The sequence below is a fragment of the Cricetulus griseus genome, chromosome X (genome assembly GCF_003668045.3).
Source record: "Cricetulus griseus strain 17A/GY chromosome X, alternate assembly CriGri-PICRH-1.0, whole genome shotgun sequence".
NCBI classification, from domain to species: domain Eukaryota; kingdom Metazoa; phylum Chordata; class Mammalia; order Rodentia; family Cricetidae; genus Cricetulus; species Cricetulus griseus.
In genome coordinates, this window is record NC_048604.1 from 114,396,131 (window position 1) to 114,420,989 (window position 24,859).

At 46.5% G+C, this 24,859-nt stretch overlaps 1 protein-coding gene across 2 annotated transcripts; it reads right to left on the reverse strand.

Annotated features, from left to right (window-relative positions):
* On the reverse strand, positions 1–24,052 carry Hdac6 (histone deacetylase 6). 2 transcript variants are annotated; one of them, XM_027433317.2, is made up of 29 exons: positions 23,962–24,052; positions 23,302–23,421; positions 23,088–23,216; positions 22,871–22,959; positions 20,757–20,841; positions 20,618–20,658; positions 19,501–19,597; positions 19,261–19,358; positions 17,356–17,460; positions 17,167–17,235; positions 9,565–9,691; positions 9,406–9,471; positions 9,252–9,311; positions 8,930–9,019; positions 7,691–7,797; positions 7,538–7,605; positions 7,002–7,170; positions 6,788–6,916; positions 6,455–6,623; positions 6,073–6,206; positions 5,405–5,473; positions 5,093–5,285; positions 3,715–3,864; positions 2,113–2,287; positions 1,380–1,831; positions 1,157–1,258; positions 883–1,029; positions 666–794; positions 1–422 (listed from the first exon to the last, which is right to left on the reverse strand). In XM_027433317.2, exons 2-29 carry the CDS (start codon positions 23,389–23,391, stop codon positions 354–356), a joined length of 3,408 nt encoding a protein of 1,135 aa, XP_027289118.1. In that variant the 5' UTR covers positions 23,392–23,421; positions 23,962–24,052; the 3' UTR covers positions 1–353. The 2 variants fall into 2 exon arrangements, with proteins under 2 accessions (XP_027289118.1, XP_027289117.1); XM_027433316.2 differs by lacking the exon at positions 23,962–24,052 and adding an exon at positions 23,797–23,955.
* Positions 24,053–24,859: the final 807 nt, after the last annotated feature.

Consider the following 24,859-nt stretch of genomic DNA (forward strand, 5'->3'; position numbering starts at 1 on the left):
TTCAGGTTTTTAACAACTTAAACTTTATTAAATATGCAAGCCTGTTATAACTGCCATTTGTGCCCTTCAATGTCATCCTTGTGATTTCGGGTCCTTCTTAGGGCTACTAAGTTGTCCCTCTTCCTTTCTGGGGTAGAACAATGGTGTTCCTCGAGCAGGCAGTGAGCAGGGGCAGATCTACAACTGAACATTATAGTCCGTTTAAAAGGGTTTGCACTTAAAGAAGCACCTTGCAAAGGATATTCAGGATAGGTTTAAGTGAGGCCACCCTCATCCAAGGTACAGGCTGCAGTGAACTAAGCTGCTCTGTCTGGGGCCTCAGAAGGTAAACAGGCAGCAGTATGTTCTGAGACTTAGTGTGAGTGGGGCATGTCCTCCCCAAACTTGTTCCGGTGGGCAGCACTCTTCACATCTTGGAGATCCTGAGGAAGAAGCAAGGACAAGGTAGGTGAAAGTGAAGGTGGCTCTATTTTAGCTACAAAGAGGCTGTCACCATTATTGGCCTCAACTACTGCATCTCATAGACTACTTATACTCCTGCAGATACTTATGGGGCAGCCATGCAAAGGGGTCTGTATTCTCCTCTTACCAAATGGCAGTAGGGATATGGGGTGGAGGGAGACGGTGTTGTGTGGACACGGCTTAAACACCTTGCTCAGGCTCACCTGGTGGTGGACATAAGCCTGACAGAGATAACACCAGGTAGACAGGTCAACACAGCTGAGGACTAGTGGATGTTCTGAGGCTTCATGGTGGTGGACCATATGGGCGTTGACATAACGACTGCAGTACACCTGAGGTTGAAAAGTCAGAGTTGGAATTGCTTGGGTGAAGTTTGCTGCTGAGCCAACCTCTACCCAATTCCCTTCTTTTGCTCCATACCTGATAGCAAGTCAGACACACCCAGTTCTCCTGCAGCGTTCCACAGGTCTCACATGGTTGAGATGTATCCAGGCCTGTTGCAGGAATGGGGCATACTGCCACCAAATGGGGACACCAGGATAGTGGGGTCACAGCATAAAATACATCCTAGAGTGGGTAGGTAAAACTGAATAAGGAAAAGTTCCCACCTCTCCACACACATCACATGCTCCTATCTGGAGGCAAGAATGGATAAGAAGCAGCAACCATAAGCCCAGGCTCTCCCTGAGCTTACCTGGGCATTAAAGTTCCCAAATCCTTGCGTCAGCATCAAGCTATTCATGTCCTGACCTCCAGCTGCTTCTGCTAGTAGGCCCTCCTCAGATTCAGGGGCCTCCTAGAAACAGAAGGAAAAGATGTATGTGAGAATGCCCAGTCCGTCCTGTCCCCCCATCCCACCCACTCCCCCCCTGCCACCCTGCCACTTCTACCCTCTTCCTTGGTGTAGCCGCCTTTACCTGAGCTCCAGTTCGTAGTGTCAAAGTGCTGAGTCTCCCAGTCAGCTGGTCAGGGGCCTGCTGGGCTGTGGCTCCCTGTATAGGGGAAGCTTCTGTGGTTTGCTTGTCTGCGCATGAGGCTACAGGAATTTGGATTGGCTCAGTTTCTCCCACAGCCTCCTCTGAGGTGGTCTGGTTAGGTACATTTTTTGTGGCTGATGCTGAGGCATGCTGGTCCGTAGTACTTCCTCCCACAGGCTCATTTGAGGTTTTCTGGTCCAGTGTAGCTTCCCTAGCAGCTTGTTCTGAGTACTGGTCCTGAGCAAGCACCGCCTTAGCTGTCTCTGATTTAGCATTGCCCAGAGTAGATTCTTTTGCAGATACTGCTTCTTTTGGTGTGGTCACTCCCATAGGTGACACAGGATTGGTCATTTTGGGCTTAGAACTGGAGCATTCTTCCTTGTCTTCCATCTCTGGAATGATGGAAAAGATACTTGAGTGTGGACACCACTCCCTTTCCTGCCTCTAATCCACCCTCCCTTCTTTGAATTCCCTTATTGTTTTCATTTTCTTTCTTTCTTCTTTTTCTTCTTTCTTTTCTCTTTTTTCTTTTTTTAGGTTTTTCAAGACAGGGTTTCTCTGTATAGCCTTAGCTGTAGACCAGAGGTTGACCTTGAAATCACAGAGATCTGCCTGCCTTTGCCTCCCAAGTTCTGGGATTAAAGGGGTGCACCAGCAACGCCCAGCCACTCACTCATCATCCGCAAACTGCGCCAGTATCTGCGATGGACTTGGATGGTCTCAGTAATTGAGGCCAGGGCTCCTGGCTGTGGAGGTCGCAGCAAGGTAAGCTGGGGTGGTGGGTCTCCAAGGAGGGAATGGGTACAGGCAGCCATAGATTCAGAGATAGATGCCAAGTTGTAGCCACCCTTTGTAAAGGAGAGGGAAGGGTACAATGAGTTCATCCGGGAATTTGGAAGGTTAGATATCCTGGCTCTCCAATTAGTTCTCCTCCTTGTTCTAGGGTACTAAAAGTCTAGAGTGCAGGGTGGTACCAGGAACAAATGAGTGTAACACACATTTGTACAATGGGCAGGACTCACTGTGTGAGGTGTTTTTTGGGGAATGTAATTGCACTGTCAGGTGCAAGATAACAATAGTAATACTGGTAATAGTATTAATAAACAATAGCTTACATTTACTATTTGCTGTGAGCTAGACCCTGTTTTAAATATTTTATCCATGCTAACACAATCCTCACAATGACAGATGCTCAATTTATACAGAGAAATGCCCTTATACCATACCTGTCTTCACATTGTCCAGGAATCCTTAGCCTTACATCATAGAAAGCATACAGGAACAACTACTATTCTCTCTGTCTGATCTCCTAACTTGAACTTTTTCCTCCTTGATAGAAACCTGTTTCTACTCCTTTTACACATAAGGGAACCAAGGCCCATTGTAGCTAGAAGACTTGTTTGAGGCCATAGCAATTGAAGAAACAGAGCTGGCATTTGAACTTGGGCTGACAAAATAGTCCATGTTGGTGCTAGTAATACCAAGGAATTGGGCCTAGGCCCTTGGTTCATGTCAGACTAATTCTACCACTGAACTACCGGCTCTTCGCACTAGTTTGTGTTCCCAACCCTAACCTTAACCTTCCATCATCAGTCCTGGGCAAACCTGAGGTGGGACCTTGTGTAAACCAGTTAAATTCCCTGTGACTTATTGTCCTCATCTATGAAAACAGCACCCAAGTTTGCTGACAGGGTTAAGTTAATGTCTGAAAGATGTAACAGTAGGAAGACAGCATCTTTAAAGTGTACACTGTATACCAGGAATGACTCCATAATGAGCCAGCCCCATCTGTAGATCAGTAAACCCAGGCACAAGGGTGGGGACACCAGTCACTTACAAAAGGTCAGTGAATTTACTTTGTCTCTCTAATGTGTTAGGAACAATTCAGATGTGGTGACAAGCAGACCACCAGAGCTAAATGTTCAAGTCTCAATTCTGCCATTATTAAATGTGTAACCTCACACTAGTTAATGTTCCACTCAATTCTCTGATTTTCTTTTTTGGGGGGCAGGCTTTTGAAACAGGGTTTCATGTAGCCCAGGCTGGCCTCAAACTGGATATGTACCTGAGGATGACCCTGATCCTCCTGCCTCCTCCCAAGTGCTGGGATGGTATGTGCCGCTACAACCAGCTGGTCCCTCTGACCTTGAGAGGAACATGAGCTAAACAGACTCTACCTCACAGTGCTGTTCCGACAAGTAAGCTTTCTAAGACTGACATAGCCAACCCTTCCAAACTGCCCTCCTGCCATGGAAAGAAGGATCAAGAGAGTTACCTCTAGGATAAGGATAATGCGGCCATTGGCAAGGCCCATCAGCAGGTGAGTAAGGTGGGCATAACCCTCAGGTGTCACTTGGCAGCCCCCCAGTGGGTCCCCTTGTGCAGCATCAAAACCAGCTGAAACCAGTACCAGTTCCGGGTTAAACTGCAGTAAGGAGAGAAGAGACACACAGCATGAAGGCTTTGGGAGGCAGTAAGTGATGGAAACAATGACAAACGAAGGCATGGAAATGCAATTCAGAACCTAGAGGTTATGAGAACAGAGAACTGAAAATAAGGAGCAGACGTGGACAGCCTGTTAAGGCTAGGTTAGGGTTGGGAACACGAACTAGTGCGAAGAGCCGGTAGTTCAGTGGTAGAATTAGTCTGACATGAACCAAGGGCCTAGGCCCATACATCATATATACTAATATGAGTGTCATACACCCCCACTCCCAATCTTAGATACGCACACTGGCAGAACTGCAACTCACACCAGTTCCACATATATACTTGGTTTCTTACGGGGAAAGTAAGACACAGCCACCCCTGCACAGGCACAATGTGCTGCATACAGTCACCACAGTTATAATAGTTATGCACACTCTGCTCATGCCCACAGGGGGCAATCACTTGCATGCAGTTGGACAGACACATGAAGGCTAGTTTCTCCCACCTGTTTATAGTCACATGCATGCAAATCCAGAAGCACACTCCTAAGTCCAGACTGGCAGAGTTGCGTCCTCATGGAGTCAGTCACACACACACACACACACACACACACACACACACACACACACACACACACACACACACGCCCCCAGGTTGGCCACACAGCTAGGCCAACCCGGAGTCAGAGCACTCAGGGAGACCCAACACATAGACATCTGGACCCAGTCAACCAGACATGATGATGATGATCTCACTATAGCCTCCAACACTGAGAAGATCTCTCTCAAGCTATCACAAGACAGCAGTATTGAGTGGCTGGCATCCAGTATCACACCTATCACATATAGAAAGATAACCGGCACTGTGCAACATTATACACATGCATTCAACCTCCTACCTCCCTTGTACACACAGTTTCACAGAGACAGCATCTCTTACGGATACCCTTACAACCATGCCCACACATTGGCAGACTTATCCAGGAGGCACACACATGCATACATACACAGCCAAGACAGTTGCTCACATATAAAATGTCATACAGAGAGGCCACTCACATGCAGCCATATGTGCATGCTCAGACAGACAGATACATGAGGCTGTCACTGCCACTTCTGTCCCAACAGCCACCAAATGACCTTGTATTCAAACACACATGCTGAGGAGGCAGGTAAGTGCTGCCACCTACACAGATGTCACATAATGACCAGAGCCTTACTTACCTCATAGGCGATGGGAAGTACCAGACGATGCCAGGCAGTCAGGTAGTCAGCATCACCCATGCGGGGCCCATTCCAGGGCACATTGACAGTGAAGCCTATACCGGCAGCTCGGCCTACTTGGCTACTGGCACCCTCATCCCCCATGGGGAAGAAAGTGCCATGGTCATACCGGTGCACGGACACATATAATACACTGCCGGGGAGAGGGTAGGATGAGAAAGGGGCCACAATAAGTTAGGGGCCACAAACATCCCTGCAAATATGGTGCAGCACCCTCCCACACCACATTCTGCCCATAGTCCCATCCTTCACCTGGGGTCATCTTCAAACATGTGCTGAGTTCCATTACCATGATGAACATCCCAGTCCACGATCAGGATCCTGGGGAGGGAAATAGCTCCTTTTAGCAGCTAGGAGAGGGAGGGCTCGAGGAGAGGGAGGGCTCTGGCTAGCTAGACTCCTGAGGTCTTCGGAAGCATTTGTTGCTGGGTAGCAGGACCACGGGTATCTTGTGAAAGCACTGGCCATCATTTTAAGACTAAAGGTCTAACCTTGGTTTCTAAGGGCTTTACTATGGGCCTAAACAAGTACTTGAGGCTAGGTCCTAGTCTCTTCTGAGGACTGACTAGGGAATAGGGCTCTGGGACTGGTTGACTAATGTCACATGCCAAACCCTAAGTCTTTTGGAGTAAGTACCGGTAGCCTGGGCTTGGGTTTTGTTGGAATTACCTGTTAGGGATCAGGAATGTAGAATACCCAGGATCCTAGTTTATCAAGCATCTAGATGAAATGATCTGGTGACACTAATACAATCCTCCTGTCTCTTTTGTAGTCAAGTGCTGCCCGGTGGACCCTTCCTTGTTTCTATGAAAGCTCCTGGGGTTGGACCATGGATCTGCCACATAAGACTGAATGGGGGCAGGAGAAGTGTCCAGGTCCCTTCAAAGGTCAGGTTTGGGGGATCAGTGGGGATCTCTTACCGCAGGGCACGCCCAGCAATGGCTTGAGCATGTCGAGCAGCCACAGCTACAGAGTTGAAAAAGCAGAAACCACAAGCAGCATCTGGTTCTGCGTGGTGTCCTGGAGGACGCACTATTGCAATGCCATTCAACACCTGCAGAGAGGAGCAGTGAGGAAGACTGGATCTCTGGCCCTCCCTCTTGGCCTTTCCGTTCTTCCCTTCCCTTTCTCTTGTCTACTCTACCAGTTAGTTGGGGAGTCACTCTGGGATGCTCCTCCCAGCACACTCTCCCATTGCCTCTGTCCACCTAAGTAAGAGCAGGTGGTCCTCTCTTTCTGTCTCCTCAGGACCTCATCTCTCCAGTCAAACTGCACTGGCACTGGCACCCACAGAAGACGCACCTGTCCTGAAAGCACAGCTTCCACGAGGCAGCAGGCAGCCCCTGTGGCAAGCTGCGCACAGGCAAAGGTGCTGGGGCAGATGTAGATGGAGTCAAAGTTGGCACCTTCACGGTGTAGCTCCCGGGTTTTCATCTTTTCTGTGGCCCGAACACGATCCACATACTCGGCACTGGAGACACAAAGGAACAACTAGCCATGAGCACATCCCCAGATAAGAACTTGGACCTCTGTAGGTGAGCAATAGCTCCACCCACCTTAGAGGAGAGCCCCAGGCCCTACCCCTAGAATGTCCCTATAACCTGCACCTGGTCTAGCCCTGGCACAGGGTCTGACCTGTGGCAAGCAAGAAGCTCAGCATCCATGGCAGGCCGCACAGGTAGGATGAGGCAGCGTGCTGTGAGGCCCACCTCCTCCAGGTGGCACATGATCCGTAAGATGCGCTGAGGTGTCTCAGGGTGATGACTAGTAGTGGGGGAAAACCAGAACCAGGGGTTCAGTAACTGAGATGAGTGATCCCAGAACTCATTCCAGCCCTCTGACTACATACTTGTCCCATAGGTTGCAGTGACTCATCATCTTTTCATCATAGACCAGCCCAGTGCGATCCTGTAGCACTGGCCATGTATCCATTGGCAGTCCAGCAGCCTCCCAGCGATCTTCCTCATATTCTTCTTCCACCCTGTCTTCCTCTACTTCATCTTCCTCCTGGGGCTCGACTATAAAGAGGGGCTCAGATTACCCTACTTGCTGAATCTGGATCCCATCATATTTCGAGACAAATGTGGCCCAGACAAAAGGCCTAAAACCCACACAGCCATCCCCACCAAGGCATCCCAGGAAAGCAAGAAGGGATCTGGTGCCGGGTGGTGGTGGCGCATGCTTTAGTCCAAGGGAGGCAGAGGCAGGTGGATCTCTGTGAGCTCGAGGCCAGCCTGGTCTACAAGAGCTAGTTCCAGGACAGCCTCCAAAGCTACACAGAGGAACCCTGTCTCAAAAAACCAAAAAAGAAGGGTTCTGGAAGGGAATATTCCTAATAGCTTATTCCATGTCTGATGCTGATTTTGCCCATCCCCCACCTCCTACCTGATTTCACAAGGATCTCCCAGAAGGGTTCAAGGGCTTCTAGCGTGCAGGAGATTGAAGTCTGGGCACTGGGGGTGAGGGAAGCAGAAATGTGATGAAACGGCCCCCAGGCAGGCAATAAGAGCTCTCCTTTCCCATTTCCCCCAGGCTTACCTTGCACAAGGTGCACCAGGGGACTCCAGCATGGGGCAAGGGTCTCCAAGAAGAGTGTGGAGTGATGCACTGACACCCTTAGCCAGGGCATGGAGGTTATAGCCACCCTGGGGAAGGAGTTGTTGGGGGAGGCAAGCAGAGGGCCATATATTAACAGGGAAGGATACTGATAACAGTAACAATATTTGGGTGCATACTATATGTCAAACAACAAGAAATCTAGATGGTGACATCATTTAATTTACTGGACAATGATGTAAAGTGATTAGCAGAGGCACCAAGGAATTATGGAGAAGTAAGGCCAAGCAAGGAACAACTTTACAAAAAAAAGCACATTAAAATTTTTTTGAGAATTGGCCAGGCGTTGGTGGCACCTGCCTTTAATCCCAGTACTCAGGAGGCAGAGGCAAGAAGATCTCTGTGAGTTCGAGGCCAGCCTGGTCTCCAGAGCGAGTGCCAGGATAGGCTCCAAAGCTACACAGAGAAACCCTGTCTTGAAAAACAAACAAAAAAAAATTGAGAATCAATTAACTTTATGATTATGAATGTTTTGCCTGCATGTGTATATGTGTACCACACATGTGCCTACTTGCAAGACACCATGCTGGGAATCGAACCCAGGTCCTCTGTAAAAGCAGCAAGTGCTCTCAACCACTAGGCATCTCTTTGGCCCCCAGGAACTTCTTATATACATGAAAGCTCTTGTTTTGTTTTCAGTGGTCCTAAGAATGGAAGCCCTTACATATATTATATATTAGCTAAGCATTCTACCTTTTTTTTTTTTTTTTGGTTTTTCGAGACAGGGTTTCTCTGTGTAGCTTTGGAGGCTGTCCTGGAACTAGCTCTTGTAGACCAGGCTGGCCTTGAACCCACAGAGATCCGCCTGCCTCTGCCTCCTGAGCGTTGGGACTAAAGGCATGCGCCACCACCGCCTGTGGCATTCTACCTTTTAACTCCATCCCCAAGGCCCAAAAGATCTGTTCTTGAGCCTCCAAGTGGGCCAGTGAGTTGGATCAGAGGATAAGAGGGCTTGCCACCAAGCCTGATAACCGAAGTTCAATCCCCCAAAAGAATCTACATGGTGGAAGGAGAGAACCAACTCCCACAGTTGTCTTCTGACCACATACATCATGGTACATGTGCATAGCGTATGTGCATGTACATACAAACAATGAATAAACAAATATAAAAATTCTAAGCCCTTTAGGATCTAGAGTTTGATAAAAGTGAGTTACTCACCTCCAGAGACAAAATCACCTTGCCTCCTGCCAGACCCATGAGGAAATGGGTTAGGTGGGCAAAGCCTGCTGGAGTGGCGGCCATCTCTCCCTGCAGGAACACAAAGCTCAGTGTACTCCCCCCTTTTTTTGGTTTTTCAAGACAGGGTTTCTCTGTGTAGCTTTGGAGCCTATCCTGGCACTCGCTCTGGAGACCAGGCTGGCCTCGAACTCAGAGATCCGCCTGCCTCTGCCTCCCGAGTGCTGGGATTAAAGGCGTGCACCACCAACACCCGGCCAGTGTACTCCCCTTTGCCTACCTAAAACCCGAGAACCTGCCTTACCTTGGGGTCTCCTTGGAGGGCATCAAATCCAGCAGCCACCAGGACCAGTTGAGGCTGAAACTGAGGAAGGGAACAGACTATGTGAGAACACCCTCCTTCACAGGTCATCCCTCAGTGTTGCCCCTCACCCCTAAATTTCCTGGATCTCCAAGACCTCAAAGGCAACTGGCAGCAGGATGTGCAGAAAAGCAGCAATGTAGTCAGCATCCCGCATCCCCACCTGCAGACACAGAAACACGATGGACAGTCAGGCACCTTTCTTGAGTCGGTGGGAGGGCAGGGCTAGGCTCACTTCAGGTGGGAAGACACTGACCTGGTTCCAAGGTACATTGATAGTATATCCCTGGCCTTGGCCAAAACCTGTAGTGGACCAGTTAGAAGCCTTAAGGTGGGGCCAGAACCGACCCTGCTCATAGCGGTGGATGGAGAAATAGAGGACACTAGAGGCAGAGAAAAGAAATGTTGAGAGGTTGCATAGCATGTGGAAACTCAATCTCCAGCATAGAAAAAAATAAGGAAATTGAAGAGTCAAACTTAAGGCCTCCAACCTACAGCTACAGGGTTTAATTCAACAAGGTGATTTTACCAACTACTCAATTCATTCTCTAAGTTTTTCCAATTTTCAATCTGTACTTTTTTGTTTTGTTTTGTTTTTGGAGACAGGGTTTCTCTGTGGAACTTTGGAGGTTGTCCTGGCACTCGCTCTTGTAGACCAGACTGGTCTCGAACTCAGAGATCCACCTGCCTCTGCCTCCCAAGTGCTGGGATTAAAGGCATGTGCCACCAACGCCCGGCTTCAATCTATACTCTCAAGTCTTGCATTAGTTTACCCTTCCATTCATTTACCAACTTATTCATTTCCCCATTCATTAACCCCCCGTGGTTCACCCATTTTTCCTACACATTGACTGATCTCCCACCAGAATTTCTGTCAGTAAATATTGCTGCCTCTTCAGTGTCCACCCAATTTCAGACTCAAGTCTAAGGTCTCAAGAGCTACTGAGTCAACCCAAGAACCTGGGCAATGATGACCCTGTGAGAAACTCTAGGTCATGTCTTCTAATCACTCCTGCCACTGTTATTATCCCAAGGTAATAACAACACTGAATACTGGAGGTTCATGGGAGTCTTGGGGGAACTTATCTGCAGAAGCCAGCTAGGGCTGCAAAGAGCCTCCAGTCCATGCTGGGGAACTTAGTGATTCCACTGAAAGAGGTGGAGAGATGCAGAAGGCCAGGAATGAGGGAAGATGGGGCGTGGTTTTGTGTGTAAAGCTAAAGTAAAAGATGCTATCTAAGGCTGCCATAAAGTCAGTAAGGACATTCTTTTTTCCTTAATATATCACAAAGCCACCTCTACCACTTGTATTTCATAGGTGAGAAAGTGCCCGTAGGGCTGAGAGGGACCAACACACAAACTGACGCTGAAAAGACGCAATGTGCAAGCTCTGACAAAAAAGATAAAATCTGCACCTTTGGACTGAGAGGACATATGTACATGTTCTGGGTGAAAAGACAAGATGAACAGATTCTGGCTAAAAAGGTATAATAATCAAAAGCTGGGCAGTGGTGGCGCACGCCTTTGATCCCAGCACTTGGGAGTCAGAGGCAGGCAGATCTCTGTGAGTTTGAGACCAGCCTGGTCTAAAAGACTGAGTTCCAGGACAGCCTCCAAAGCCACAGAGAAACCCTGTCTCGAAAAAACCAAAAAGAAAAAAAAAAGGTATAATAGTCAAGTTGAGACTAGAAGGACATGATACAACAGAAAGCACACAGAGAGTTTGGGGGTTAACTCTGCTTGAGGAAAACAAAATGAATAATCTATCATTTATCTGTCCATCTGTCTATCCAGTTATCATCTATCTGATCAACTACACCCTGCCTTGTTCCAGGACGCTAAAGCAGCATCCTCCCCTCCTTTTTATGGGATATGAAAAATAGTGGTGACCAAAGAATCTAGACTAATTCAAGAGAGACATCTTCATGTTGATCATACATAAAGCTGTGGAATTTAAGACATAAAAATGATACTTAAAATTGAGGAAAAGTATGTTGGAATTGGACAATGAAATCCACATAAAAAGCTTTAGTCCTGAAGTGACAGTCAATGAGCCTGAATTGCATGGTTCTATGCTAGGCCCTCTGAATATATCTTATGGTTGTTTAGCTTGGTGTTCTTGTGGGCATGGGGCATGGGGTTGTCTCTAACTCTTTTGTCTGCTCCTGGGACCCTTTTCCTCCTACAGGGTTGCCTTGTCCAGCCTGGGTTTGTGCCTGGTCTCATTGTAACTTGTCATGCTGTGTTTGGCTGATATCCCTGGGAGGCCTGCTCTTTTCTGAAGGGAAATACAGGAGTAGGAAATCTGGGGAGGAGGGGAGGCGTGTGGGGAATGGCGAGATGGAGAGGAGTGGTGGGAGGGGAAACTGAAGTAGGGATATAATGTATGAGAAGACAACAAAAAAGCTCTAGTCTTTGAGTGGGTAGAGCATGATTTTTTGTTTGGGTTTTGATACATGGTCTCTATTATGTAGCCCTGGCTGTTCTGGAACACACAGAGAACCACCATGCTCAATCTGGATTATTCTCTTTGAGTGTGTTATTTTAAATTTCGGACGCTGACAGGTAAATATTCACTTCAAACTTTAAGCAAAGTAATGAGTAGAGGAAAATAGTTACACTGGAGAATAAGAATTTTCCTCAGGGAAGAAATAAGCAAAGAGTTTAAGAAACCCAACTCCACAAGAGCTCCCAGTCAGAGAACAGAAAAACTAGCACATCGAGTGTGGTGCACACCTTTAATCCCAGCACTCAGGAGGCAGAGACAGTTAGATCTCTATGAGTTCAAGGCCAGCCTGGTCTACATAGTAAGTTTCAGGACAGCCAAGGCTATATAGAAAAATCTTGTCTCAACAAACAAATAAAAAACTAGTACCCAAGGAAACTCGGCTTATAGATTAAACAGAAGAGGATTTTATTTTTTATTGATTCATTTTGGGTGTGTGTGGTACTATGTATAGAATCGAGGGCTTTACACAGCCCAGTAGCTGTGTGTGTGCTCATATGTATGTGTGGCATATAAAAGTCAAAGGACAACGTTGGGTGTTATTACGCCAGAACTATCCACCTTGTTTTTTTGTGATAGGGTCTTTTATTGGCTTGGAACTCATCAAGTAGGTGAGGTTTTTCTGGGTCAGTGAGCCCCATGATCTGCCTGTCTCTGCTACTCCAGTACTTGGGATTATAAGTGTGTACCATCATCCAGTACTTGGAATTATAAGTGTGTACCACCATTCCGGACTTTTTTAAAAATGCAGGTTCTGGGGTTCAAACTCAGGTCCTCATAAGCAATTTACTGACCGAGCCATCTATCTCCCTAGACTCCAAAAAGGATATTTTACAGTAAGTTCAACCAACTTCAAGTATAACAATGGACTGATAGAATAGGTTTACTCTTTACCTTTCTGACATCCCATGCAAAGGAAAGGATAGTAAAGGTGCCAGCTATACGGATGTACATATATAATCTCAGAACTCAGGAGGCTGAGGCAGGAGGATTGCAAATTTAAGAATAATTTAGGGTACATAATGAGACCATATTTTACCCCCCTACCCCAAAAAGCTCATTTAAAAAGTCTTACTAATTTTCTTAGACATGATACTGAGGTTAATGCTTTTTCTTTTTAAATGCTGAGGATGGAACCCAAACCCAAAAGTATAGAAACAGTTCTACCACTGAGCTACACCTCCAAAGAGTAATACCTTTCCTAAAAAAAAAAAACCCTACTTTTAAAAGATGCATTCTAGAATTTATACAGAAATAAAACAGGAGTAGAGTAGTGGGTGTAGATATGGATGAAAAAATGGCCAATGAATTTATTAATGTCAAAGCATTTAATCCAAGAAGCCACAAACAAGCAGAATCAAGAACACAAGTGGAAGAAATTTAAAAAGATAAAAACAGAAAAATTAGTTAAGTATTAAAATAGTAGTGATGACAAAGCCAGAGATTAGATTAGGAAAATACGTGAGTAGCTGGAGAGATGGCTCAGCAGTTAAGAGTACTGGCTGCTCTTCCAGAGGACCTGAGTTCAATTCCCAGCATCCACATGGCAACTCACAACTGTCTGTAACTCCGGTTCCAAGGGATCTGACTCCCACTTCTTACATCTGCAGAGTCATGCACACCCATGGCATACATACATGCACTTAGATATATACATTCATACATACATACATACATACATACATACATACAAAAATAAAATTGCCCACATCGACCCCAGATGCTGTTGGGGAGGCCAGTACAAGACTGATCCAGACCCCTGAACATGGATGTCAATAAGGAGGCCTCTGCACTCCAGGGAGCCTCTGGTGGTGGATTAGTATTTTTCCCTAGTGCAAGAAGGGACTTTGAGAGCCCATGCCACGTGAAGGGTTACACTCTGGCCCTGGACACATGGGGAAGGGCTCAGGACCAGCACAGGAAGATTTGGTGGAATTTGCAGAGCCCCTGTTGAGGGCCCTACCCTGCCTGGGGAGTAGTAGGTGGATGGGGTTGGGGGTAGGTTGGGGGTGGGGGAGGAGGGATGGGGGTGAGGGGAGGGAGAGGGAGAAGGGACTTACATGTGAAACAAACTTGTTCCCTAACTAGAACTAATAAATAAATAAATAAAATAAAATTGTCGGGTGGTAGTGGCACACGCTTTTAATCCCAGCACTCGGGAGGCTGAGGCAGGTGGATCTCTGTGAGTTCGAGACCAGCCTGGTCTATAAGAGCTAGTTCCAGGACAGCCTCCAAAGCCACAGAGAAACCCTGTCTCGAAAAACCAAAAAATAAAAAAATAAAAATAAAAATAAAATTAACTAAATAAAAGATGTGTACCCTCTACTCCCCCAAAAAAGAGGTATTCTTTTTTTCCCTGGTATTTACAAAATCCAACCTAATGGGCCTGGATCTTTCCCCACAGTCCCTAAACTTGAGATCTATATCAGCAGACATCCTCTGTTTCCATTCTAGGGAAATGCTTTTTAGGAACACTGATCTACAAATAGCACAGCACAGTAATCTCATGGCCTGAAGACCAGCCCTTCAATTTAAGGTATAAATAGCCAAAAGAAGACATTTGAGGAAAAGCACCGATACAAAAAGAAGAACCAAGAAGATAATTCAGTTAGCCTCAGAATGAAGACACATAACAACATGGAATAGAAGAAAACTTAAGGCACTTCTAATTCTTTTGTTGTTATTGGTGTTTATTTTTTGAGACAGGGTTTCTCAGTGTAGCCTTGGCTGTCCTAGAACTCACTCTGTAGCCCAGGCTGGCCTCAAACTCACAGAGATCTGCTTGCCTCTGCCTCCTGAGTGTGGTACCACAGGCCAGCTCTAATACCTTTTTTTTTCTTTTTCTTTTTTTTTTCAAGACAGGGTTTCCCTGTGGCTTTGGAGGCTGTCCTGGAAATAGCTCTTGTAGACCAGGATGGTCTCCAACTCACAGAGATCCACCTGCTTCTGCCTCCCGAGTGCTGGGACTAAAGGTGTATGCCACCACTACCCGGCTAATTCTTATTCTATAAAAAACAAGCTTAGGAATGAAAGGGTATAAAAAAACGAGAGAGAAAGAAAATGCTTGTGCCTATCAAAAGCATGTCTAGCTAGAGAGGGTAGCATCATGTCTTAGCACTGGGCAGGCTGAGGGAGAAGGGTCTCAAGTTGGAGGCCAGCCTGAACTACAGAGAATAAGATCAAATCCAGCTTGAGTTACATACACAGTAAGACCCTGTCTCAAAAGAAAAACAAAATCAGAGTGCATAATTCAGCGGGAGGACTTACAAACAGAATTAAGGCCATCTCTCAGGACACTGAGTAAAAGTAAAAAGAGATAGAAAAACAGGAAATAAGCCTAACAGGAGGAGAGATGTCAGCAGTTAAGGGGATTTTTGCTATTCCAAGAGGACCTGCATTTGATTCTCAGCACACATGGCAGCTTACAATTGTCTGTAAAGCAAGTTCCAAGGAATCCAATGCCCTTTTTCGGCTTCCGAGGGTACTAGGCATGCACACAGTGCACACATACATGCAGGCAAGACAGTCATTTTTAAGGAGTAAAGATTTCTTTTTAAAAAGCCACACAGGGCTGGGGATGTAGCTCAGTTGGTAGAATGTTTGCCTAGCATGCATGAAACCCTAAGTTAGCTCTCTAGTGTCATATAAACCAGGTCTGATGGCACATGGTATAATCCCAGCACTTAGGAGGTAGAGGCAGGAGTTCAAAGTAAGAAAATGCAGACCATCCTTTAGGATTGAGGGTTCAGAGCAGGAAGTCAGAACTGAAAAGGCAGAGAAGGGAAATAAAAATTAAATTAAAACTATAAGAATAATCCTAGACAGTTACTTACTTGCCCTGGCCCTGGGGTGTCAAAGGGAAATACCTCCTGTCCCCACTTAACAATAGGTCATCCTGAGCTAGAGACCTGGTCTCAAAAGTCAAATCAAAACAAAACAAAATCCCATAAAGGATCAAGCCAGGAGGTTTAACATCTAATAGGAGCCTGAGAGAGAACAGAGAAAATAAAGTAATTATCAAAGATCTAATATAAGAACATGTGCAAAGATAGAAGGTGTAAGGCTGCCAATGTAAAATGTCAGCCCACTGCTAAAGAGAAGTTAACAGGACCTACAATTCCTGTGGGATAACATATGGGAAAAAGAGAAAAGTCTAAAGCTCTTCAGAGAGCAAAACAGATAACTCAGAAAGAAGTGAAAAAGACAATTGTCAGCACCAAATGCTGGAAAATAGTAAAGCAATGTTTAAAGAACAAAGCATCTAGATGGGACCAAGGGCCACAAGAGCACAAGCAGATTCTATGGAATCAGTTGGATGGAAGGCCAGAGAAAACAACTACTATTTACAATATAATACCCCTAGTGTCAAGGACTTAATCATTTTCTACAGAAAGGATAAACTGTCACCCTTCTGGAGTAAAGTTTGGTAGCATATATCAGACCTTAAAGCATGTGGATCTGTCGGACTCAGCAATCCACTATTAGAAATTCATTATACAGATATACCTAAAGATGTAAGTTAAATATTTATAATACTATTCATAGTAGAATTGTCTAAAATAGAAAAAACTAGGAAGTATCTTAAATGTCCCAGGATTAAATGACCAGAAGTACAACAATGCAATGAAATACTCTACAGTCTTTACAAGGAATAAGATGCTTTTGTAGCATCAACATAGTAAATGTGTTCCCAATAAAGTTGACAATGAGCATATGGAAATTATCCCATTGGTATTATGTTATTAATAATAGTGAATATTTGCATATGCATAAAAATCTACGAGGCTTAAACATAAACTGTCAAGTTATTTTGATTTTGTTTATGTGTGTGGGTATGTGCATGCTATGGTATGTATATGGAAGTCAGAGGACCACTTACAGGACTTGGTTCTCTGTCCTTCTACCATGTGGGTGCTGGGGATCAAACTCAGGTTGTCAGGCAAAGTACCTTTACCTGCTGAGCCATCTTGCCAGCCCCCTATTTAACTTTAAAGATAGTCTGAAGTACTGTCATAATTAAAAATAAACAACGTTTTAATTTGAGGTCCACTCCAGCTTGGGGGTAAATTGTTGGACAAGACCTCCGAATACTTCCAAGTCAAATCCCCCCTCTTTTTACTTCTCTGCATGACTTGTAACCTGTAAGGATCAGTTTCACCAACAGTAAAATGGGAACTCCACAGTTCCTGCTTCAGAGTAATTAGGGACAGCAGACAACCAGGAAGCAGTACGTTTCCTTGTTCCAGGCTAACTCAATGAACGTGAATGCCTTTCCCTCCTTCCTAACTCCTACGGCTGGACCTGACAGAAGTAGTTAGTAGTCTGGTATTTAGAGTGGGACTTGTGATATACCTGGGGTCCTGGTCGAAGATGAACTGTGTTCCTTGACCATGGTGCACATCCCAGTCCACGATAAGAACCCTGTGAGCAGGAGAGAGGGTAGCTCTGTGCAAGGGAATCAAGTGAAATATAGAGGAGCAGCCAGGACCTCAGTACCCCCATTCCATGCTACCCCTATCCCATCTGTCATTTGCTGCTGACCTCTGAATGCGGTGCTTCTTTTGAGCATAGCGGGCAGCCACAGCCACGTGGTTGAACATGCAATACCCATCCATAAGACTGTGCTGGGCATGGTGTCCTGGAGGCCTAATCAGGAAAGGGAAGGTTACAGATTTGGGAGTCTTCCTCCCATGCTCCCAATTCTTCCAGCATAGATTCTGTAAATCTGCCAGCAACTGAGGAACTGTGGCTTTTGAAGCTTCAACTCCCAATCCAATGTTCTTTCATCAAAGGAAATTTAAAAATAACCATTAAAATGTACATGTGCCAGGTGGTGGCGCACACCTTTAATCCCAGGACTCTGGAGGCAGAGGCAGGCAGATTTCTGTGAGTTCGAGGCCAGCCTGGCCTACACAGAGAAACCCTGCCTGGGCAGAAAAAAAAGACAACTACATAATATAGTGAAATTCTTTCTAAAAAACAAAACAAAACAAAAACCCTTCCAAAAAAACAAAGGGAGGGAGGGAGAAAGGAAGGAAAGAAGGAAGGAAAAAAGAGGGAGCCCATGTACCCACTTGGCACTGTGGCACATGCCTGTAATACCAGCACTCAAAAACTTTGAAGCAGGAAGATCTATAGTTCAAGGCCAGTCTGGGATATATAGCAAGCTCCTGTTTAAAAAAAATTAGAAAATGAAGTTGTCCACACATAGTTTCTCATACCCAGTCATTTTGCTACATGGGCTTAGCTGAAACCTATGTAGTAAAAAGTGATATATATGTGCCACTGTTATTTGTTATGGTGTTTGTTTGAAGCAGCAAATGACTGAGAATTAAAATGCCCACCAGCATGGGAGTGACAAACTTAAAAAGTGTATTTCACAATGGCATCTCACTCAGCTGTAACCCATATACTATTAAGAGAAAGCTTTCAAAGGCATCTAAGTTTCAAAAAATTCACAGAAGCTGGGTGGTGGTGGTGGTGGTGGTGGTGGTGTACCCTTTAATTCTAGCACTCAGAGGCAGAGGCAGGGGGATCTCTGAATTTGAGGCCAGCCTGGTCTACAGAGCAAGTTCTGGGTCAACCAAAGCTCCACAGACAAACCCTGTCTCGAAAAACCAAGAAAAAAGGTGCAGTTTGGAAGGGAATGCATCATGTGCTCACTGCCAATGGTGATTAACAAGGAACTGAGAAGGGCAAAGGCTATCTTCTGCATTTGATCAGTTCTAGGAAGTTAGCTGTGACGAGATGTTCTATGATTTTCCACAGCAACTACAAAACAGAAAGGCTTTGACTAAAACTTGAGATGTCATGGTTTGTTGGCTGCATCTGGATTTCAAGATGTTCCAGATAGAAAAGAAATATATACCTGTGAATCAATGGGCTATGATACTTATTACTTACTAATAAGACTATCTGTGAGAGGACATGGAAGTTACTGGTTACAATGACTACCTTTCCGGAGCTAATCCACAAGGATAGGAGAGAGGAGAGGATTTTTATTGAACTCCCTTTTGTGCCATTTGACTCTTCCACCACATAAAGACATAATATCCAAGTTAACAAATTTTACACTTGAGGGAAGGATTTTTTTTGAGAAAGTAACTTATGTAGCCCAGGCTGGCCTCAAATTTACTATATAGCTCAAGCTAGTTTTGACTTCCTGATCCTTCAACATCTACCTCCAAAGTACTGGTATTATAGACATGCACCTCCATGTACTACACTAGGTAGAAAGATTTTTTTTAAATATAAGAAGCTGCTGGGCAGTGGAGCCACATACCTTTAATCCTAGCACTCAGGAGACAGAGGCAGAAGATCTCTGAGTTTGAGGTCAGCGTGGTCTACAGAGAGAATTCCAGGACAGCCAGGGCTACACAGAGAAACCCTATCTCCAAAAACCAAATAAAATAAAAATGTAAGAAGCTAAATGCTTGAGAGTCCTACCTGATGACAGCCATGCCATTCCGAATCTCAGCCCCCAGGACCGCATCTACCAGCCTCAGGACAGAGCCTGTGGCCAGGCAGGCACATGAATATGAGTTCTGGAGACAATGGAGAGTCAGAGAGAAAGTATGAGAAAGGACTGTCCTGTCTATTTAGCTTCTTTTTCCCACGGTGAGGTTGGCATGGATATGGGAGATCCCAGAATAGCTGCGACACCCTGACCTCAGTTCTCATGCATACCGGATGCAGATAAACTGAGTCATAGGTATCTGCTAGTATGCGGAGTTCTCCTTCATTCATGTACTGCGTTGTTTCCATCAGGTCAATGTATTCCAGGCTGGGGACAAAAGATAGGGGATAGGATTTAGAGCCCTGTTCCCTCCCCAGCCACATCTTCTACAAACCAGGCCTTTGGTCAAATCAGACCACCACAGTCAACCTAGGGGATCAGCTGGGATGTAGGCCCCAGTCCCTATTGTTTCTCTACCACCCCATCTCTAGTTATATATTTTGTTCCCTGCAACAGCCCTCCCAAATCATACTTCTAGGCCTCTGGCTATACTATTAACGGTTCTGTTCCTCCCTTTCCTTGGCTCTTCTTTTCATTGGACTCACTCCCGCCCCCACTTTTTTGCCTATTGGAGCTCAGCTCAGATACTCTCTGCCAAGCTAGTTTTCTGTGAGTCACACTGTACCAGGCCTCTTCCTTTGAGTTCCTAAAGCCCCGGAGGAGCCTCCTGGCCACTCTGAAAGGCATACACCATCAGTTAACAAACCAGACTATAAGAACACTAGCCCATCACAGGCTTAGGATCTGCAAGATGCTGTCAGGTACCTGATACACATATTGACTCTCCTGAAGAACTTAGATTTCTTTTCTTTAGGGGGTGAGATGCTTTTTCAGACAGGGTCTCATGTAACCCAGGCTGAATCTGCTATGTAGCTGAGGACTGTCATAAATTTCCAATTCTCGCTGGGTGTTGGTGGCACACGCCTTTAATCCCAGCACTCGGGAGGCAGAGACAGGTGGATCTCTGTGAGTTCGAGGCCATCCTGGTCTCCAGAGAGAGTGCCAGGATAGGCTCCAAAGCTACACAGAGAAACCCTGTCTCGAAAAACCAAAAAAAAAAAAAAATCCAATTCTCTTGTCTTCTGGTCCCAAGTGATGGCATTATATATATCTATCATCACACCGGGCCGGAACTTAGGTTTTTGAGCAATGACAGATTCAGAGAGGCTCAAGGACTTGCCCAAGGATGGCCACAGAGTCTATGGGATTCTTTCCCAAAGCATTCAGTCTGTCCTGGTTGGGCCAGGGCATCCTCCTCCCCGCCCTACCAAGCTCCCAAGGTTTCACCTGTGAACCGACATCAGCTCCTCCTTCTCAGCAAACCGGGCCTAGAGAGACATAAGGAATAAAGGGCTAGAGTGCAGGCCATGCCTAGGTCCTGCCAGTTCCCTGCCCACCACCCGAACACTGGTGGGTAGAGGTTCACCTGAAAGGACACACAACGGTCCAGCAGGCTCTCCAGGATCAGCTGCTCTTTGATGGCATGGAGCCGCTCAGGGCATTCAGGGAAGCTGGGGAGGTGGAGATGCAGTCACACATACAAAGAAGCAAGACACTGGGGAGCAAATCCGCTCCAGTAACCTCTGCAGCCCCCTACCCCCATAGCTGCTCACTCCTTACCCGTGGCACCAGCCTTTCTTCTTGTCATTCCCGAAGCCTTATACTTTCGTCCCCACTTCCATTTATGCCACCAGAACCTCCAGTCTGAGCTGTCTGTCACATCACCTTGTCCAGAACCTCCCTGCTACTATACTTACTCACCTAACAGTCCCTTCTGTATACAGCAGCCGGTGGTGAAAATTCTACTACTCAAACCCTTTTGTAGCTCCTACTCTGTTTACAGTTGGCATCAAAATATTTATCATACCTAGAAGGCCCTAAAAAAATCTATCCTCATCCTTTTTCTGAGCCTAATTTTTCTTTCTTTCTTTCCTTCTTTCTTTTTGTTTTTTGAGAAAGGGTTTCTCTGTTGTAGCTTTGGAGCCTGTCCTGGAAGTCACTCTGTAGACCAGGCTGGCCTCGAACTCACAGAGATCTGCCTGACTCTGCCTCCCGAGTGCTGGGATCAAAGGCGTGTGCCACTGACTAGCCAGCCTGGCCCTATTTATCACATGCCTCCTCTTTCACTGTTTTACCAGCAGTGGTCTCCTTGGTCTTCAACTGAACACATACCTTTCAGCCAGGCCCATGGACTTCAACGCCTTTTGCCTAGAACACTCTTTTCCATAATGACTCCATGGCTCACTCCCTTAATGCCCTCCTTGTAATTTTATTCACATCTCAGCAATGCCTTCCCTGGCTGTTGTATTAAAAAACGGAAGCACCCCATTCCACTCAAGCTTTACTCTCCTGGCCACCTTAGTTCTTCTGGATAGCGCTGTTCTGACACTCTTCCTGATGACTTTTGAAGGCAGGTTAGTTTACTGCTGCATCCCTAGCTCCTCAACAGATGCAGACAGACCATAAACGGAACCTTTTAACACCATTAGTTCATCTTTGGTCACCATACGGGAGATAGCTACTATATTTGTAAACATCAGTGTAATGATTAACAGACAATGGCAGAGGCTAGTGAAGTATCTAAGATCAGATGGGAGAGAGGTACTGGCCAGTGAAAGGCTTTTGTGAGAGTCTCAATAGTTGGGAAAGTTGAAAGAGGGATCAGTCAAGGGTAAAGACCCATGGCTAGAGGGTGCCTGGCATGCTGTAAGAACAGTCAGGAGACCAGTGTGGGTGAAGTGAACTGAAGCAAATGAGGAAAGAACTGGCTGAATAGGTCACTAAGGGTGATGTGAAGCCAAGTCACGTGGAACCTTGGAGGCCAGGCTAAAGAATTCAGACTTTACCTTAAGAGCTCTGCCCTTGAAGTATTTTAAGAATGGCTTTACTGTGGAGGTTGGAAGTAGGAGACCAGTGAGGAGAAGTCAGATAATATATTTTGAACATAGAGACAAAAGGAATGAGCAGATTCTTAAGTATGTTTTGGCATAAACGTCTCTACCTCAAGGAAGGCTCTGGGACTCCAAATGCAAGCTACTCCAGGGCTGTCTAATAAACACCTCTGGCCAAGTGTGGGAGCTCATGCCTGTAATCTCAGCACTCAGGAGGCTAAGACAGGAAGATCCTCAAAGGGTTGACACTGGCTTAGGCTAAATAGTGAGTTCCAGGAAAGCCTAGGCTATAGAGTCAGATTTTGTCTCAAAACAAAAACAAAAACACATGAATTCCTAGTCACTTGGTCCCCGTTAAAAACTTCATAATGCTGTTGGCTGTTTAATAATCTCCCCTCATACTCACCAATCAGCTGAGCAGGGGCTTCTCCATTTTGTTCACATATATCACCAACTCTTGGCACACAGTAGACACTTGATATATGTGTTGGTTTAAAGAGAACTCTTTCAAGAATGACCCCCACCTCCCTAAATCATCTGCTTCCAGACTACAGGCTCCAATAAGAAAAGATTCACTCTTGCTTGGGGGAGAGGGGAGCAGAGGTACAAATGTTCTACTTTGGGGACAATCTAGAGGTCCCAGCCTCACCTGTCATCCCAAAGGCAGTGGAAGTCATTTAGTTGTTCATCAAACACCAATCCAGTACCAACCGATAATCTTGTCTCAGGGTTCAGATCCTGCAGGGGGAAAGAAACACAGATTCATTCAGAGCCCCAACACAGAAAACACTGCATAGTGTCTAGGGTGGGGAAAATAATTGTTTTGTTTGGTAAAGAAGGCCAAACTGCAGCCAGGCATCTCTCACCAGCCCTTGAAGCCCCACGATCAGGTCTTCTTCAACAGCTTGGCTGAGCTTCTTCATTTTGCCTTTCTTCTTTACCTCTGCTAGATTGGGGCTGGAGTGCATCGCAGTACCCTTCTTAACACCCCGTTTCTGACAATCAGAGAGAAGGATCAGAGTCTGGACATGGCTGGCTGGCTTTCCCTCCCCCCTCATCAGCGCGCGTCTGGGGCCTCACCAAGGTGGCGCTGGAGTCCTGGGGGGGCGACTGAGGATTGTGCCTACTCCTTCGTTGTTTGGTAGAAGAATCTTGGCCGGTGGAGGTCATGGCTGAAGGGCCTTTGGTCCTGGCACGGGTCTAACAGGGGTGTAGTTGACGGTGAAGCCCCAGGAGTGTCCAGAGGACCCCACATCCTTGCCCCTTTACAGGCCCCGCCCCTATTCTAGATCGCATCCTTCACGCTGTTCCATTCCTGTGCATTCTAAACCCCGCCCCTCAAGGCCATCTTCTGCCATAGAGGAAACCTGGTCCCCTGAAGGCCATCTTCTGCCACAGAGGAAACCTGGTCTCGTCCGCCCATTCCCCTGGACCTCGCTGGTTTTTATACGATTCTCCTTCATCTTGCTTTTGCACTCAACAAGGTAACCCCAGGCTCAATCTGGCTCTTTTAAGACCTACCTGCCCTTTCCAATCACCGCTCCCCACCTCTCTACTTTCCACACCCTTTCATACCGCTAATCCTCGCCCGGAACGGTTGGCTTCTGCAACCTGTCCTCTTCAGCCTATCTCCCAGGTTAGTCAACGACCCTTCTAGTCCGCCAGGCCAAGCAGAGGCGGCCTCGGCACCACCCTTAAAGACTACACTTAACTCCACCTCCTATAGGGCCGAACCCGCACCTTCCACACCCTCTGATCTCGCCCAAATCCTTTCACTGTGCCCCCGCTGCTCAGGGGACTGCCCCTTTCGATCAGAATCCATTAGACCCCACCCCCTTCTCAGATGCCTAACGTTTAACCAAGCTCCCTCCGCCAGCTCTAAGCCTCCGCCCCCTCCCCGCCCGGCCATAGACGTTAGCCAATCCTTTCCCCCACTACTCACTGGGCGCATCCTCTTTCTCAAACTCCGCCCTTGACTCGCACCGCCAAATTCCCGGCGACCTGTGTGGCCCCGGGCACCTGATTCCTTCTTTTCCATTGGGCTGAGCGTTTTAATTTGCCCGCCCACGTCCAGCCCACAGCGCGGATCCCCAACTCCTCAGCCGCACACCACACCTCTCGCGAGCTCACCAAACTGACTACCGGGTAATACTGCGCCTGCGTAAAGTGTGACTCACTGGTTCGAGACCCGGATCTGCCCCTAGCGCTACCCTCCCCCACCTCCCCACCCCCACTCCCATCCACTGTTCTCGCTCTGTTTGCTATGATTGCCATTCTCAATTCCAGGCCAGTCATCATAGGAGCCCTACGGACCGGCATCGGTTGTACTGTGCAGTGATTCGAGAGCAAATCAAAGAAGCCAGGGCGTTCAAAAGGGATTCCTGCGCTGCACTTGGCGATGACGTAACTAGGGCAGGCAGGTGACTGGTCCGAGATAAAGGCTAATAATAGACTATTGACTAGTAAGGACTGTGGCTGCTGGCAGCCACAATGAGAGTGGGATACGTGTTGAGAATTTTCTCAGTTAGTACTCACTACGGTAGTACTCAAGCATCTCCATGTTAACTATTAACATTCTGCGAAAACGGGTAGGGGCGCGGAAGGAGTCGCTAAGTGGCACATGTTGCCAGAAAGCCAC